This window comes from Pogonomyrmex barbatus, unplaced genomic scaffold (assembly GCF_055798465.1).
Source record: "Pogonomyrmex barbatus isolate J1 unplaced genomic scaffold, ASM5579846v1 scaffold29, whole genome shotgun sequence".
In the NCBI taxonomy this organism is placed as follows: domain Eukaryota; kingdom Metazoa; phylum Arthropoda; class Insecta; order Hymenoptera; family Formicidae; genus Pogonomyrmex; species Pogonomyrmex barbatus.
This window is the reverse complement of record NW_028297126.1, coordinates 167,021-186,597: the sequence shown is the minus strand read 5'-3', so window position 1 is coordinate 186,597 and position 19,577 is coordinate 167,021. Positions and strand designations below refer to the sequence as shown.

At 38.7% G+C, this 19,577-nt stretch overlaps 1 protein-coding gene across 2 annotated transcripts; it reads left to right on the top strand.

The window, feature by feature from the left end:
• The first annotated feature begins 1,262 nt into the window (after positions 1-1,262).
• On the top strand, positions 1,263-19,546 carry LOC105424389 (PRL-1 phosphatase). Of its 2 annotated transcripts, none has more exons than XM_089078733.1 (6): positions 1,263-1,424; positions 14,361-14,694; positions 14,818-15,295; positions 15,408-15,539; positions 15,641-15,807; positions 15,888-19,546. In XM_089078733.1, exons 3-6 carry the CDS (start codon positions 15,179-15,181, stop codon positions 15,997-15,999), a joined length of 528 nt encoding a protein of 175 aa, XP_088934859.1. In that variant the 5' UTR covers positions 1,263-1,424; positions 14,361-14,694; positions 14,818-15,178; the 3' UTR covers positions 16,000-19,546. The 2 variants fall into 2 exon arrangements, with proteins under 2 accessions (XP_088934859.1, XP_011632890.1); XM_011634588.3 differs by lacking the exon at positions 1,263-1,424 and adding an exon at positions 10,406-11,322.
• Positions 19,547-19,577: the final 31 nt, after the last annotated feature.

Genomic DNA, 19,577 nt, shown 5'->3' with positions numbered 1-19,577 from the left:
TGAAGTAAAGAACAAAACAGAAATAAGGAGAGTAAATGCTATCACTTATGTTGCTCCTTGATAAATCCTCTTTATACAATTATGATTATTGGGATTAGTAAAATTATGTGATTTTTGTTAAACAATAACGCATATAAAAGCATATAACGCAAAATATTAAGTAATAAATGTAAATAATACGAGAGAAATATTAGAAATTTAAATATGTAATTTTTATTGCTTTAGAACAGTATGGGTTGAATTATCTCGAGCCGAGATGTACGCCTTAAAGATAAAAAGATTAAATAACTAATTCGCAGGAATATTACTCATTCAAAAAAAATAATACTTTTTCGATATATTAAGTAACATTATTGAATATTCTGCTAAAAGAGAGAGGAGCAAAAGGGAATTTTAATAAGACATCTGAATTGTAATCGCAAAAACTTTGATGGAAACAAAAAATATTCGATTATCAATCTTTTGTATTTTAACTTCATTTTCAGGATTCATATTACAAATTTTATCTACGTTGTATTCATCAGCAAAATTTTTATCCATTTCGTTTCTTTTCGATTTTCGAGAAATTTAAATTATAAACGAAAAAATTGTTTATTGAAACACCAAATGAGACCAAATGAGAAACGATAATCAATTGTGAAAAAAATTATAATTCTTAATCACACGTTCTTATTTTCACTCAAGAAAACAAAGCTAATTCATTATAGTTGAGATCTTTTACTTGACTCGATACAAATCTAATTTTTCGAAAATAAAGCACAAACAATGTATGTACAATGTACAATGTATGAAGGAATAAATGTTTTGAAAACTGTTAATTTTGAGTCTGATTGTATATCGTATATATTTGAAATAGTTTTTACAAAATACAGAAGCAATTTTTATAGAATTAATGGCAGCACGATCCCATAATTAACATATTTGTGATTAATTTTACATTTCTAAGATAATATGCGTTATTTAATAACATTTGTATAAATTTTTTATATTAACTTTATAAAGTTTTCTCTCTCTCTCTCTCTCTCTCTCTCTCTCGATCGATCGATATATTTGCACAATCAATAATGGAATTTTTTTATTCATATCGCAGACGTCATTCAAATTTCGCGCGCTTTTAATTGTCAAGCGGATCGTCCAATCGTGAGTAAACTGTCGAACATGGAGCACGCTCGTCATTTCCGCCATTTCCGCCATCTCCTAAACGTCTTTCTCTTTCTCTCTCTCTCTCTCTCTCTCTCTCTCTCTCTCTCTCTCCATTAGCTCTTCCGTCTATTCTTAGTAGTCAGTTGTTCACGGGCTTTTCTAGCGTGTGGACGTGTGCAAGTTGGCGAGTATTTGGCGTGTTTCCTGTTGCCTACGGAGTCGCGTTTTCGCTAACGAACGCCCTACCGTAGCTTCCATATTCAATGTGTATGGCGATTCAGGTGAGTGTCGCGAAGACTCGTCGCGTCGTATCGCATCGCATCGCGAAGGCCACACGAAACCGATGTAACGACGATGAACGACCGTGTGTGTTTGTGTGTGTGTATGTGTGCGTGCGTGCGGATTAAAAGCATCGCGTTTGTAGATCTATGTGGCTTGTAAGAGTTGAGAACATACATGCTCGCTCGTTCGTTCGTTCGTTCGTTCGTTCGTTCGTTTATTCGTTCGTTCGCCCGTTCATTGCCTTACGCGCGCATGTACGTGCGTTTCATAGACATGGTGTGGCGTGGCGTAGCGTGGCGTGGCGTGGCGTGGCGTGGCATGGCATGGCATGGCATGGCATGGCATGGCATGGCATGGCATGGCATGGCATGGCGTGGCGTGGCGTGACATGGCGCGGCATGACGTGGGGCGGCCGACGAACTCTAGCATCTCCATCGCTATACCACCGTCATTATCATCGTTCTCGGCATTTTCTTACGCGACGCGAATGTCCCTACAGCTCCTTTGATCGTCTCCCGGGGGAAGGAGACATCTTTTTCAGTTTCGCGCAAATGAGAGAAAATTCTCGTCGCAAGCGAGCCGCCCGCATGCAGAAAAGGAGCATGCGGTTCTCACGAGCGTTTCAAAGCGTTTCGTACACTCGAAATAATTGCGCTTTGATACCTGGCTCGTTAGTACATATTCGCTGGTACAAATTCGCTTTTTCGAGTGATGAAGCTGATATTTTGGATTGCGATCACGCGAATATAGTACGTGCTTCCAACTCGACCCGAATCATCCTGCTCAACCGCAATTGTATTAGTTCTTCGCGTTTGCATTTGCCGTGTACCGGATGCACAAGTATGATAAAATTTATATTTGGAAGGAGAACCATGTCAAAACGCATGGCGCAACAGCAAAGTTTACAATCGAGCACGCCACATTGTTGCTCACGCTTTCGGTATAGCGATGCCGCCACTGACGTCAATGAAAGCGCTCGTTCGCGAGCACGATTGTTCGTTTTAATTTTTCTTCATACCGTCCGAAGCAAAGTTAATCCGTCCGATTATATTTCTCGGCCATGACTCATCGTATAACAATGTTGGCGGATATTTCGCAACCGCGTTTGTTCTTAATCACGACCTATCTCGAGAGGAAACGTTGACTACATGTTGGACATTCGCAACTCTCTCAAATCAACCCTTATAATTTTGGAGCATACTGTAGAAGATCGGTTACTTTTATATTTTTATGCTTGTAAATGGGATACGAAAGCAAAGTGAGAAGTGACAACGTGTATAGATAAATAATTTTGGAGTATCGGAAAGAATTTGGAAATGTAAACTTATCGTATTCTGAAGAGCCAGTGCTTATCAGAACCTTAACAAGTATCTATCGATACGTTCGTTTTCTTTTTAGCTTTATTCCAATTTGATAAAATCTCGATTGGCTGTATATGGCATATTCTTGGCATATTCGCTTGTTCGATTTATCATTACTCGAGTTTAAAAAATTAATGATTCATGCATTACTCTTGGAACGCATCTTATTTTTTTATGAACTTTATCTACTTTTTCGCTGGATTATTCTCGTATCTACTGGATTTCTTAGAAAAACGAGTTGACGTCATTCGATGAAACGACACGACATGGCGTAGCGTGGTGTGGCATGGCATAGCCTAGCCTGGTGTAACTTGGCATAGCTTGGCGTGGCTTGGCATGGCATGGCATGGCATGGCTTGGCATGGCTTGGCATGGCGTGGCATGGCGTGGCGTGGCGTGGCGTGGCGTGGCGTGGCGTGGCGTAGTGTAGCGTGGCGTGGCGTGGCCTGGCGTGGCGTGGCGTGGCGTGACGCGACGCGTTTCATTCCATCCTGAACCGAACTATCCAGAGCGCGAGAGGCGTCTGCAGTGAAACAACAACGAGCACGCGCGTGCATGCTGCCGCCGTCATGGTGACCAAGTGAACGGGCGGCCGATTATCGTTCGTGAATTTCAGCCATGTTTTATTCCTAAGTTTCGCGTCGATCGGCCCGATAGATGCAGATCGCAGTCACTATCGCGACATCTTATCGGCACAGGCAAGCAGCGTCGATCGCGTCGTCAATCGAAGGGATTATAGTAGACGAACGTTCTACTCACATTTAACAAGGACGAAATGAATTATTAATTAATTTTGTTCGTTATTACTGTGCACGCATTTATCGACAGTTAAAAAGAAAACTATACTAAAACTATATAACTCTCTCTCTCTCCTTCCATCTTTACCAATTAGTCCACGTTTTATCTCGAGATTTTACACACACACACACACACACACACACGCGCGCGCGCGCGCGCGCGCACACACACACACACACACACATATATTTGACAGATCTAGCTTTTTTATTTTTGAAATTTAAAATTTATTTTTTCTCTCACACTTGTCGTATTTGTAGAGACGGCATTTATATCACGAGCAATCATTTATATTGTACTTTATATGGAAATTTGTAATTCACCAATTGTTTATGTATCTTAGCACATTATACACATCTATTTTAATCTGTTTTATCATTCTGTGTGTTTAAATGTACTCTGAAAAGATAACTTTATGACAATATTGTTTCTGCCGCTTCTCTCAACTTGTATTTCTCAAATATCATTAAAATGCATATTTGATGATACTTAATGCATCGTGAAAAGACTTCTCTAAATAACGTTGATATGAGCTTGTGACTGTCAGCGATGTAGATTTTTTCGTCTATATATCTGAACAGACTGAAGCCAGGTTTTAGAAAGATCGAAACGTTAACGCGGATAATTGCGATATATTTGTACGATAGATCGTATAATTATACATCACTCTCTGTCGTCCAGAATATTGTATCGCTGTTGTAGATTCAGCGAATCGTCTTTTCCGAATAAGACTCGTTATCTCTCAATGATCTCGTCTTACGTGACCACGTGCGCGTCTAATTTGCGTGGCTCGTCGAATTACACGCTATCGCATTTCAACTGTGTGTAGTACATATTAAATTCTATCGTAACTCGTAAAGTCGATCGTCATCGTAAATCGCTTACGTCAAACGGTTGGACAAACGGTTCAATTGATCTAGATATCGAACGATTCTATTGAAAATCATTTCCACTTTGAGATAATACTTTTCAGCAAAGTCTCGATCGCGTCTGTATTTTGATTCGATCGAGATAAATTCACATCCCTCGAACGTGAACTCTGAAAACAAAGCAGGCGATCGATCAGTCGCATCAATTGTTCGACGACTGTTTTCTAAATGTTCGTTTTTCGTTTCTCAATACCTATTGTTGTTCCTCGGTCGATATATGTGTGTGTGAGTGATCGATATTGACACATAAATCTAAATTATTTTATATTTAGTATTCGAGTACCTCAATGCGTATGTGTACGCCGCAGTTAACTGCACTCTTGTCCATTAATTCGAGGACGAGAATGTTTATATGTGAGTATAATTAAAATTATATCATACGCATATCCGCAACATACACGTTCGCGTCTTAATCGAATCTTAGCTGTATCTTCTTCGTAATTATATTCCGTCACGAACAGACACGATAACGCTGATGATCGCAACTTTTCGCGTCAAATAAAACAATTGCTTACTAGCGTAATGCTTATTACCTTCCATTAAGATATTAAGAACATATTCTCGAAAGCGCGAGCAGAATTTATGCACGTTAAAAATTGAGAAAAAAGAATGACAGCAGCGATGACGTTTACAATTTGTAAAGTCGGATCTAGTATTTCGTTTCCTGTTATATAAATTGCATTACGTTGTATAATGGTGAATACTCTAGACTCTAGCCAGGAAGTGCTAGGAGTGGCAGGAGTGGCATATTGCACGTGACATAATTGCGAGGATATCGTCTAATGTAATTATCTCTATATAATATCTTCGTCTCATTCGCGCTTGTCGTCTGTGAGCGCTTTTTTTCCCCCCCATCATATATATTCCATACGTTTTATTATTATTTGTAAAAGCTAATTGCGCATTATATGTAAAAAAAAAAAGTATCTATCTAGAGAGTCGTCAGAAAACGCAATGATATACTCAGATACGAAAGTCGCTTTCGGAAAGGAAATTGTTAATCTTTCGATTAAACGGCAACGCGAGTAAGAATTTTTCACGGTTAGCTCGGAATGTAAGTCGGAAGGTTCAATAGGGTTTTGTTTCGTCCAAACGAATCGGATACTAGGAGCACGCGCGCAGTCAAACGACACTCGACGTAACGTGACGACGACGAAGGAGCGGACGTTAGTAGCGTTAGCTCTTTTCCGTCGGTGTCACCTTTTCAGAGACCTCCGACTACCCTCCAACAGCCGTGACCAAAGCGCTTCTCGCAAGATCGCTCCGAGACGCCTCCCTCTTTCTCTTCCCATCTCGTCGCCACGTGTTGGATAGAATTACTATCTTGACTAGACCGGTTGTGTGCGAGCGAGCGATACACTCGAGTAGCTCGAGGCAAAGGACGAATCACAGTCGGACGAGGGGGGCGGGCGCGGAGGGCCTCGTAGCACGCTATCGAACGCTGCGTGCTACGAAAGAGAGAAACGGAGAAAAGGGCCAACGGACTGTTCCGAGTCTTCTTCATTCCTTTCAATGCGCTGCGTTTCAACCGTTTCAACTATTATTGTTCGAAACTAATAAATTATCATGAAAAAAAACTTTAATTTCGTTTCTCTCGAGTTTAATAAATCGATCCATATGTCGCTTTCTTGTATTTATTAAAAAAGCATCTTCCAGGAGTTGTTTCAGTTGGAAAAAAGAAAGAAGAATTGGTTCGCACCGTTTATCAGGAATGTTATGTGCCCTTAATTGCCGAGGTATTCCAAGAGTCACACATTTTATCTTCAAAGAACGTGCGGACCGATAGTCGATTGCTCTAACGTGGCAGAGGAGCACAGGAGCGTTAATCCGCTTTGATGAACGTTGGTTTGCTCGTGAAACATTCCTCCTCCTCAAGAACTTATATCTCGCGTTCTCCAGATTACATGTGTCCAATTCGAGTCTCGCAGGATAGGATCTTTCAAGGATAGACAATACAAAATTACATTTTATAGAATTCGTCGAAAGATTCGCGATTTGGGCAATCGCGTTGAATCGAGTGTAACCGTCGTGTTACCGATACGTATAGACAAGCTGCCCACCTATGCCGTTGAAATCAATTTGATGTGAAACATTATGTTTTCTTGGACCGCAAACGAACATAGATAAGGAGAGCTTCTTATTTAGCTCGGATTATATTGTCCTAGGCACGCACCGAGAGGCGCATATGACCCCTCTTATCTCGCTCTTACCTCGCTCTCTCTTACCTCTCGTCGCAATCCGAGACAAAACACACTCGCGGAGCAAAACAAAGAACGTCGCCGTCGAAAATAGACCACCCTCGTCGCGTATCTTTTATTATGTGCGTAAGGTGCCGGGCGATCGACCGCGTGCAGACTTGACTTTGCTGCTTTCTAAATCGCATTTTCGCAAAAGATTAACGTCGCGAACGTAAGGTAAATTCGGGCAAATTTGGACAATGACCAATTACAATAATTTATTAGCGATTACAATGATGGATCGTTGTAAGGCGTAGACTCTTGGACGTACCAATCTTCGGTATACATATGTTTCGAAATGTGTGAATACATGAGTCATTAACGTATGTTTCTAAGCATTCGTTGCTCGCATTCGTTCAAACGTTGAATCACGCTCGCATGCTTTTCTAGTATTCGTTTGCCGTCTAGGACACGCTGCAAACGCATGATCAATCGTAATTAACTTACGCGAGGAAAACAAAGTTTCATTATCTCGTAAGCTTCGTAAGCTTTGCTTACGTGTTTGCGTTTGTTTTTAAAATCGTACTTTCCTAACCGTAACGCGGGATAAAAATGCAAAACTCGGGGATAATTTCCAACGTGAACGTATGGCAGACGAAGCTGCGTCGAGCGAATGACGTCTGTCGGTCGTTCGCTTAAAAATAGTATCCCGCGAGGGGGATGTCGGAGAGTTTTTAAGCGGATCGAATAACTCGTCCCGAGCCGGTTTCCAAAGGACGACGAATGTTATATCTTCGCTATATAGCCGTAGGAGCGTCGCTCGATGGAGGAAAAAAAAAAACAAGATATTCGAGACGCCAGACGAGACGCTAGGGTGGACGACCGAAGTCACTGACCTTGGGTAACGATCGCTAATATCTACCGGGCCGTGTCACTGCCAATAGGGCCAGCTGGAATTTTGAAGGGAGCCACACGAATCTGTTCGTCGCTGTCCGTCGCTGTCCGTCGCTGTCCGTCGCTGTCCGTCGCTGGACGTGTAAAGAGAGAGAGGTTTTCTCATTCCTTCCACCTCTCGAGCCCTACTTTCATATCGTGTTACTGAATTCTGACTTTATGTACGGTTTGCCGCATGTGTAAAAATTCGCTTAATCTTTTCCATTTTAACAGTGAAAACTACAAAACTACAAAAGCTAAAAAGTGTTTCACTTGAAAGTGTGTCGTAAAACTTTTATGCGTGTGTATATATATATATGTTGCGTATAAATCGGAAAGTACTTTCGACTTACTAGTCACATATTACTCGTCTACCATGAGGTAGACGAGTATGGTATCATTATGATGATTCTTAGGATGGTTTCTTATCATCCTTTGCCTGGTAACCTACTGACCTACTTGAAATATCGATTTTAACACGTACACTTGAGACTGCTCGTGCCGCGACCGCTTTCATTACTCGCACGCCTTTCGCGACGAGTAAAATCACAGTCTGTTTAAACCAGATATCACCAACTATCTCACAAATACTATACCAAGAAGGCTGATGAAATTGAGAATATATTTTTAAAAATGTATAAATTTTGATTTATTTCTATATAAATCTTTCACATTTATCTTCATATTTTTCAGTTACGCGAATTCATATAGTCATTTCGACTAATATAACTATTATTTTCCGAGCGGTACAAAGATACTTGGTTAAAAGATACTTGATCTTGTCTTATTTTACCTTGTATCCCTTTGAACAGATACTATTGGAAAAGATTGACTAATTCGATAAACGAAAATCATATATATCGTAATCGTACCAATGATAATACCGTTATGAACGTTGCCTAATATTCGCGCGGTTCGTCGCCCTATGGCTCATTCAACCCTAGCGCTTCGAATTGTCGTCTGGAAAAGTTAACGATGACGGAAACATCGAGAATGAGAAGAAATAGCAAACAGAAGCGAGGCGGAGGGTGGTATAATGTACAGCCCATACATATAGAGATGTATATGTAGCGAGTGCTCCGGTATAATATGCACGATATATTCTTCCTATAATTTTATTATATCTCATAGTAAGGCGTATGTGTAGCTCTTTAGTTCGCGCATCCGCATATTCCATTTTCAGTCTGGGGCGTGCGTAATGATTGTTCTCTGTTCGTTAGATTCGTGCATGTACTTGCGTCTCTTACCTACACTAGTGACGCGAGTGACATCACAAGCCAACGTCATAACGTCTCCTCCAGGCTGTACCCGTCACCACCGCCACCGCCACCGCCACCGCCACCGCCATCGCCATCGTCGTTCCCGCCCGGCGCCGCCGCCGCCGCCGCCGCTGGCTGCCGTTGTATTGATTTCTAGTGACGTCATCGCTTTATTCGTAAAATATTTTTTTCGATCGCGCATTTATTCCACGGTTGTCAAAGTGGAAGATTGTTATTTCAAAAGTTTTAAGTTTGAAGCTTTACGATTTATATAAGAGCAACGCATCGTGACGATCATCTTTCTTAACGTTGAGAACGAATTATCGTGCATTTAATCATTTTTGTCGTGTTTCTTAGAGAACAGAGAGAGAGAGAGAGAGAGAGAGAGGGAGAGGGAGAGAGAGAGAGAGAGAGAGAGAGAGAGAGAGAGAGAGAGAGAGAGAGAGAGAGAGAGAGAGAGTTTCGTGCTCGAAGGATGCATGGTTTCGAGCGGTACCGGAACATTATCTCGCTGTGTATATGTAGATCAAACGTGACATTGACAGTGTCGCTAACGCGTGTCGAGAGAACTCGTCGAATTCCGATGGACGCGCCGCTTCCTCGTACTCCGATTGATCCACGATTCTTTGAAACGGATCGCATCGAGTTGCATCCAAGTGGACAAGTCGCACGCGTGTCTAACACAGCAGCGTGTATACATATATAGGATGAAACATATGAAACGATCTAGTAATTTATCCGGCTCGACGAGTTTTGACGTCATAGAAGCGATCTTGTTTTCTCTTGATCGCGTAGCGAGAATGACCGTGAAAGTCTACTAGGCACGCGCTTACCAATCGGCAGCGGTATTTCCAGGCCTGTGTGGCGTGGCATGGCGTGGCGTGGCGTGGCGTGGCGTGGCTTGGCTTGGCTTGGCTTGGCTTGGCTTGGCTTGGCTTGGCGTGGCGTGGCGTGGCGTGGCGTGGCGTGGCGTGGCGTGGCGTGGCGTGGCGTGGCGTGGCGTGGCGTGGCGTGACGTGGAGTGGCGTGTGGCCACGATCGCGCACCACGCAAATGTTGAAGAGATGACCGCTGAGAAAACTCGATCGCAAATCGGACAAAAGATTTCATGCAACCTTGTGCAATCCTATGCAATAACGCGCAACCAACTCGCGCAAACATACTTCTCGATTCGCTTGCTTTTGGCACGCGCTTACTCGCATTGCGACCATTATCTTTGTGCTTTCATCAGCTGATTAACTGACCCACGGCGCGATTACAGGAATCATATCGATCAATCGACGCGATTCGCGATATTTTATTTCTCTTTGTAAATTACCGGTTTAAAAATCTGATACGCTTACGTGCCATTTGACACGCGATCAACGATCGGTATCCAAGTCGGTTCATCAGGCGGCGCCAACTTAAGCGCCGCCGCTGCCGCGGCGAGGCCTTGGAAGTCGGATCGTGCGCGTGTGCAAACGTAATCGCGCCAGATTTCATGACCGTGTTGAGTCGTGCGAACTCACAGACGAGATAGTATCGTTGCAAAGATGCAAACGAGAGAAAGACCGCGATATTTACGCAATCTTGAACGCGATATTTATGCGAACCGACTTTTCATTGTACGAGTACGTTGCAAAAAGTGGAACGTTATCGCGTCGCGAAGACGCGCGAGAGAGTGCGAGAATACGAGAATCGCTGGCGATGCTGCAGGTGGAAGGGAACGCGCGGATGCGACGAGTGCTCCGCTTGGGACGGAGGGAAGGGCTGTCTCGCTGTGCTATTTTAATCGGCACGTTGTGGCCAGCCCAGATTCGACGCAACTGCCACAACGAGCGTACATCGCGCGTCGCACGTCGCACGTTATCAGCCGCGTGCTCGCTGGGCCTCACGGTTCGCCCCTTTGCCTCTTTGCCCCCTTGCCCTCTTGCCCCCTTCGCTCCCTTCGCTCCTTTCGTTCTCTTCCTTTCTCTTGCCGCTACTCGTATCCCACGGTTCACCGAGCTCCTGACGAAATCCCAAGCGCGCGTGTCACGAGTGTCGCGTTGAGTGGATCTCACAAATTCTGGATGATGTAAATTTTTCGATTCGAACGCGGAATCAATCGCATGTCAACGAATTCAAAAGCCAAGTATCCAGATTGATAATTAACGCGCGTCGTGGATAAACCTTGCGAGGACGAAATTTGGAACTCGTTGGAAAAAAAATACCTTCTATATTTTTCACGAAATGGATGATACGGAAGAATATGAATCGTAAACTTTAGTTGAGTCGCGAAAGAGTGCACATGTGCGTGATTTTAAGATGTGACTTTTGATGGTGATGCGATTTCGTCACGTTGCTATCAATTCTGACCGCGTGACAATAGGTGCGACATTGTTTACGCTTAGACCTTAATTATCTTAAACTGCTTTCTCGTGACCTCGGACTTGCAGACTTCTTATCAAATGACTACAAGGTAAAGTTGTTGGACGAAATGCTTCGCAAGTTGAAATATTATTGCGTTACTGACGGTTTGTACTTTTGTACAAACGGAATTCTTATTTACCTGATTTTTTGCCCGAAAATTCAATATTTAATTATTTTGTTTTCCATCTTTTCTGTTGTTTTTTTTTCCGCTACGTAGGTTTCAAATAAATTGCGGAAATCTGTCTTTTCGCTCTTTCACGCGCGCAGGAGATACGCAGTTTTCTCGGTAGCGAAAGAATTTTGTTAGTTCAGCGGTCAGGAAAACTTATTTCTAATTGACGCGAAATTTTCTTTCGAAGAAACAGCCAAGCTTCAGTTATCGGTATTTCAAGTTTCGTGAGTATCGCACGATAAACGCGACATAGACGATACGTTAATTTATAGAATAAAGATTTACGCACCTCGGAGAATCGCTTAGTTTTCATTATCTTTCGAAATAAATTGAATTTGGCGCGACTGCGCCAATGATAATAGCGGCTTTGCGCGATACAGCAGTTTGTCGACGGATATTTAACAAGTATCAAAGCGAATCATCGCGAGGGATACCGCTCTAAGTAACAATGATGCAGCATTCGACGTTGTACCACATCGCGTGAATATATTTTCGCGAGTATATCCTTTTTTTCGCGTTCTCGATATTCGTTACAATCAGCCTTATATTTTATTCGTGTTTCATTCGAGATTTTATAATTTATAATTCTCTTCGTTTTCCTCGCGCGACAAACGGAAATGACGTGCTTGTCGTAATTCGTCAATATCATTGACGACAATTATGCAATATCGCACTATGTTCTCTCGAGGTGTTATTAATTAATTATTCGCTATTGATACATATTTCGCACATGTGTCTTTGCCATTGTCATCGACACGTGTTTTATCCACGTCGATTGATGTATTTTAATTATAATTATTAGTTTGGAACTACGTTACAATGTCATAAAATTGTCTCGCTCTTAAGACACTTATTCAATAGAGATTAGGAAAAATGTCAAAATTTTGAGTCGATAGAGACACATTTAATAGGGTCACAGATAATTTCTTATATCTTCTTATACCTCTCTCAGCCAGATATATCTGGCCTGACTCTTGACCCGCGCGATTTCTCTTGTCTCGTCTCACGTACGGAATACGTATGCCGTCGTATGCTGTCGTATATCGTACATCATATACCATATACCATATACGTATGTACTGGATAGGATCGTATGTATCATCTACGAGTATATCGCACCTCTTTGACGTTCAACTAGATAATATTAAAGGATAAAAATATTCAACGTATAAATACTCGACGTATTTATTTTCTCCCGCGGAAATTTCCATTATATGTTCTATCGATAGAAGCGTGAGTGAAGCGCGAACAATTTTTGTCGCCTTGTTCCTCGCACGTCGCTTCGGTTTGCGGCCTGCCGCCCGACAGCGTTCGCTACACGACGCAACTACACGCAAATAGAATTTTGTTTACTATCGCGAGAACCAATGCGTCGTCGATCTTGCGACAGAAATCTCTGGCGATTCTGATGACGACTACGAACAAACATCCGATTTTGTCGATTTTCTTAAAACGCAAAACAGACAGACTCCTTCTACGACATTATAGCGATCTTGCATTTGCAATCTTGTCAAATGTAGAATAACGTTGTACAGAAATGTTGCAGAGAGAGACTCGGAAATGTAAAATTCCAAAATTTTATTTTTATTTTGATTATTTTCGACTCTTTTTCTTTTTCGCCGTAAAATATCAAAAAAGACACGCGCGCGCGCGCGCGCACACATATATTAGATAAATCAAGTTAATTTTCAAGATATTTGACTCCATTGATTACAATAATTGAACATCCTACGTGCAAGCCAACTGATCGGTCTGTTTTCTTAGCGCATACATCGCCATCGCGGCGACACTGTGTATACATACAATGCGATGACAATTGTGTGCTATTTGTAAAAGTAAGCGACAATCTTCCACCGTAAATTTAACCGGATAAATTCTCTCTATCACAATATTTCTATGCATTTTTATATCTTCGTAAAATGAATGCGCGACCTTGCATATTAGTCGTCAATAGGTACTTTGTTGTGATCCTTACGTTACTTATTTTGTCATTGTTCTTTCGCCGCAGTTTCTTAAATTGAAAACTTCCGGATGTGTATGTGTGTTTTATATATATAAAACACATATATCCGGAAGTTTTCAATTTAAAATTAAAAAAAATTGAATATATATATATATATATATATATATATATATATATATATATATATATATATATATAGATATTCAATGACATCACGTTAAAGAAATGGAATACAGTCGATAGTTTTAACCTTGACGGCGCTCTACTGAGCGTATAGTCCGCACTTCTCGTCATCTGCCAATTTCGGTTATTCTGGTGCATATCCCTGGATGTGTCGCTCGGTCATACTCTTTCTTGTCAATCAGTGGCGCTCGTACATCGCGTATGACAACGTTACGCAAAAGAGCTTTCGCAAATCGATCTCGGCGAAAGATCGAGAGGTCAACGCTTGCGCGTGTCGAATGCGACACGCAAGCTTGGCATGGAACGACCAGAAACTGCGACCTATAAAATGTTGTCTATAACATTAGCATCTTTTATTTAAAAATGATCTTGAAACGTTCCTTCCGCAGTCTATACTCGCAACCAGTGATTTTTTGTCAATCTCTGTCGAGACTTGAATTATGATTAATATGTTATTATTTTGAGAAATATCTTATTACATGTATTATGACATTATTGAAATGAAAAGAAAGAAAGGAAAAAAGAAAAACAGACGATAAATAACAGCATAAGGAACGACACACTCGAAAATTGATCATTCGCACGCAATTTGGCTACTAACGCGTCATCATCGAGAGACACGTTCTCTATTGTTTCTCTATTGTTTCTCTATTGTTGTTGTATGCAAGTACGATAAAGATAGTGCGTGTGGTGAAAATAATTACTTTGAAATCATTATTACGTAATCGAGAAACATGTAGCTCATATCAGCTTCGATTCTGTGTTGCAGTTTCCTGGTGAGTGCATCCTCACATACATGGAGTTTCAGTTGGATAGCGCAGAGTACTGCCAGGCTCAACACAAATAGAGAGACACGCCCATATTCCCTGACAATTGTTGGATATCGTTAAAGTAACGAGAAAAAGGCTAGAAACATCTTGTGGAGGCAGGAAGAAGGAGGATTATTCGGATAGAGAATTATCATCGGGGAAGCCAGAAAAATCATCAACTAGTCATCACACAAGGCATAGAAGAATTTAATAGAAATTATTAATTTACCTTAGTAGATGCAAGCATCATAGATACTGAGCGCACCTGTCACAGGAGCACTCGGTGCCAAATAGGTAAGCGTAGCAATTCCCTTGCTTCCGCTCCTCTCACCAGCGAAAGTTTTATCTTATCCAAAAACTAAAAATTTGTAATCTGTATAAATTTACCTATCTATAATTGTACCGAATGAATTTCAGGTAATCTTCCGTGAATTATAGTCAAAAAGTCTCAAGTGGGAAGAATAAAGCGCATATCAACACCGCCTAATGTAACGTAGCCCTTACTTTTTCGGCGAAATTCGCACCTGACGACCCTTCCTAAAATCTACATGTAAACCCATGGTTCTGTCCTCTGTAAAAAAATAAGATATTCTATTAGTTAAATGAGAAACAACTTTATAAGACTGACATTTAATGGGCTAAGTTGTCAAATCCAGCCTTTGTCGCTTCGTACAGTGTGGCACACATACGAGATTCTAAGAGACAAGTTGTGAGATCTTTAAGAGTTAAAAACAACAAGACGGAATAGATATATAAACATCTTTGCGGTTAGAAGGAAATGAGCAACATGAGGGTGAAGGATATCAGACCGGCGCCCAGCGAGATTGAATACAAAAACATGAAGTTCCTCATTACTGATCGGCCCAATGATCAAACCATCCATACTTTTATTCAAGTTGGTATACGAATTGAATTGTCTGCGAGACATCGCCAAGTTTTACTTTTTACTTGTATCTCTCCGAGTAGATCTAGTTACATTATAATGTGCTTATGTTTCTTTTATTTAGGAGCTGAAAAAGCACAATGTAAAGGAGGTGGTGAGAGTTTGCGAACCAACGTACAAAGTTGAGGAACTCAAATCAGAAGGGATCAATGTGATAGATTTGGTATTCGATGATGGTACATTTCCCCCAAGCGAGGTACACGCAATTTTATTTTTAGACTTTAGACTGTTGTGTGAAAGAGCAAAAAAATTCAAACGAATAAACATTGCATCTTTTATTACTCCTCATTTTCATAGGTGGTAGATGAATGGTTCGAGTTGCTAAAGTACCGATTCCGAGAATCACCCGACGCATGTGTAGCGGTACATTGTGTCGCGGGTCTTGGTAGAGCACCGGTCTTAGTTGCGATAGCTCTTATTGAGCTCGGGCTCAAATTTGAAGATGCAGTCGCCCTTATCAGAGAGTAAGTTATCTCTCAAAAAATAAAATGTGTCACGATCAAACGAAAATTGTGATGGTAACAATTTTCTTTCTCTGTTACAGGAAAAGACGAGGCGCGATAAACGCAAAGCAGTTAACTTTTCTTGAAAAATATCGTCCCAAGTCTCGACTGAAGCTTAAGAATGGACAAAAAAATTCCTGCTGCGTCCAATAGATCAAAGAATTTTTTGAAAAGAAGAAAAGATAAAAAAAGTCACTAATTCATACTGATTGGTATAAATGTGTAGAATTTTGCGCCTGACAGCAAATGGCATATTGTAGCAAATCTGTTCTGAATGGTCTATCAATGGAAATGCAACGGTGATCAAATTTGAAGCATATTCTGCGTCATTTAATTTTATATTCTGAGGTGTAAGCCAAGATTAACAAGAGGGGAATTCGCTTTAAAATTGTTGCTATTTCCTTTTTTGAATGAGAATGAACTGTATTATTTTTGATACTTGATGAATATTGACCATAGGAAAACAAGTCTGTGGGAATGGTAATAGTGAGAATTTTTAAAATACGATTGACTATATTATTGCCATTTAGCCTACTTGTTTGTAAATTATGACGCGAGAATTATTTATACATGTACAAACTCGTACATTGTATAATATTCACTTATTTTTTCTCAATGAGATCAAAATACTTTAATGAATAATCGTAGCAAATGAAACGAAATATGATTTATCTAATTAGGAAAATAAAAAATATAGGAAATTTGTAATTGTAAATGTAATTGCGTAATGAATGTAACATACCTACTACATTATCGATTTGTTATTTCATTGAGATAGTAAATTATGTTGCGTTTGTGATATATACACATACACACACACACCATATATATATAATATATATAATATATATATATATATATATATATATATATATTTATATTCATACACACACATACATTTTATATATAATATGTATGTATGTATATATATATATATATATATATATATATATATATATATTTATATTCATACACACACATACATTTTATATATAATATGTATGTATGTATATATATATATATATATATATATATATATATATATATAATATATATATAAAATATGTATATTATACAAATATGTGTGTGTGTGTGTGTGAAAAGAATATTTATATAATTTGCAGATGTAATTTTGGAAAAATGCTGTATGTTGCCCTACATATTGCAAACTAAATTTCAAAATGGAATAAGAGTATCATAAAGAATTAAACATGTTTCCCTGCGAAATATTTGAATTGAATCAAATTAATATCTAAATTACACATTTTTCTTTTTAACATTATGTGTCAAAGAACGATCTGCTTCGATACACAAACATCAAACATGATACTTTAAAAAGATTTTATTTTATATATTTTTTTTATAACATGCATTATCGAAATAAAATCAAGATACGTGTGTATTTCTTTCTAGGAGTGATGAATAGCTAGGGGCTTTTTGACACGATGTGTCATTCGCAATTGTGCAAAATAAGAATTTCTGAAATGCTTGATATTAAAATAATTTCTCAAATGAAGAATTTCTCAAATGAATCAAGATATAATAAAGAATTTAAAATTTATCAGTTTTTTTATAATAGGATATATGTACGAGTAGGGTGTATGTACGTTAAACAATCTACAAAACATGACATTACGACGTACTAAATTATCTTTTCGTTATTACATTAGGTATATATGAAGTTTTGCAAATTACAATCAATATTAATTTTATTTTAATTTTATTTAATTAACAAAACGTTATTAAACAGCAATAGTTTATGTCTGAATTATATAATTTAATACTTGGCATACATGTTTAATATATGCGAAACAAATGAATTGCAACTTGCCAAGTATTTCAAGTTGAAATTTTTAATTTGAACAAGAGAAAAAAACAGTACATTACGTTGCATTTCCAATGGCATGCCGAATCGCTGATGGATGTTTTTAACTCTTATTGGACTTGGAATCTGCGTTAACTTGATGGATAATGAGAAACTAATGTGAAGCAAATTACTCCAGAGCTGTATATCATGTATTACCGTAGCTCAAGGACAATTTCACCAAAATTTTTGCATATCTCTCTAACTTTTAGTCAAAGTAGATTTTTCAATCTGATACAAGCATGTTATGTAAAGTCACATCATCGTCTTCTATTTTGGTAAAATTGTCAGTGATGCTGTGTACGCCACACTAAACTGTGTTCAAAGGATAGAAAAATTCACTCGTAAAATAATAACGAATCTAATACTTAGAACATTTCACACGCGTCTGCTGATTTCATGTGAATGTACGTTATTTTACGTACGTATATCATTTCCGCTTCTGATTATTCTGCTCAACAATAGGTACGTTCCGGAAATGAAACTATCACACAATGATTATGTGGCAATTTAAGTTTGATTGGTACATGTATCGCATTCGACCAAATAAATTTAATCGTTACAAGATTCTGTTGCCTTCCAGAATGTGACAATGATCGCGATGTAACGCGATTATACACTTGTAAATCGTGCATTTATTCTTACAAATGATAAAATACGGTAAAATACGGTAATGCAATCATGCAAATTGGTAATGAATTAAAGATCGAATAAATGAAAAAGTCAACTTTAATTACTCGTACGTACTCTAACGAGTACGACAATACATTCACTATAATCGCAGACTCGAATCGAAATTTAAATCTGGTACATCTCCTTTTTTGTAATATTAAAAACTGCAATATTTTTTACCAGAGGATGGAACAAGGGATATTTGGATATATATAAAAGCAAATGATTCAAATATTTTAGATGCAAAAGTACTACTTTTACTTACTTTTATCCATTTAATTCTAGTTCAATTATGACAGTATATGTTCTTAATGCGGTCTTTTTCGAAAGAAATTACGCTGATATTCATGTGATGAAATGAATATCATCTTAAAAGTTACCAGTATAATTTTCATCGTTTAGCTATTATTCTTGCGCATCGATTCATTTCTTCAAGGCATATAATTAAATCGCTAAGTAATTATATAAATATTAGATATTCTCTTTATATATCTGTGATATAATTTTTTCTTAATGTGCATAAAAAAGGAAGTATAGATTGAGAAACGAGTGGAAGAGGATGTGGTCATTGAAGCTGTGATGCTAACAGTTTTGTATAAAATTATGCACGTTGGTGTTTTATTTAAAATTAAATATGTTCGATTGCAACATGATATATAAAAATTGTTCTGCTGTGCAATAATGCTTACTTATAAAAGATACATACAAAGCGTAGAATATTTTATTTCTCGAAGAAATGAATCGAACCGCTGCAAAAACTAATACTACTCGGGAAAATACAAATGCAATTGTAGTCGAAATAACTTTTTTTTCAATAATTACTTGATGTGGATTTAAATAATATAATTTCATGTATCGATAAAGATCTCTTGCGTTGAATTATATGTCTAATGTGAATATTTCAAGGAAGAACAATTTAGATAGCAAAGAAATCCTCTATTTTGAACCGACATAATAAAATAAGAACAATCACTCCCTATAAATTGATTAAGCAAATAAAAATACCGAGTTAGCGCAATTTAAACAAGGATTCAATCTCTAAGAACATAATTTCTTACCTACCATTATACAAATTACTTTTAATTAAATTAAACAAAAAAATTTTGTTACATTGTAAACGTCAATAATGAAATAAAAAGGAATGGAAGTTGTTTTGTGAAAAAAGGAAGGATTTTATCATAATTCTGTTAAACTC

Coding starts and splice junctions, on each gene's coding strand:
- LOC105424389 (XM_089078733.1), top strand. CDS start 15,179: ATGAGCAACATGAGGGTGAAGGATATCAGACCGGCGCCCAGCGAGATT. Junction 15,296..15,407: donor CCATCCATACTTTTATTCAA/GTTGGTATACGA, acceptor TCTTTTATTTAG/GAGCTGAAAAAGCACAATGT. Junction 15,808..15,887: donor GCAGTCGCCCTTATCAGAGA/GTAAGTTATCTC, acceptor TCTCTGTTACAG/GAAAAGACGAGGCGCGATAA.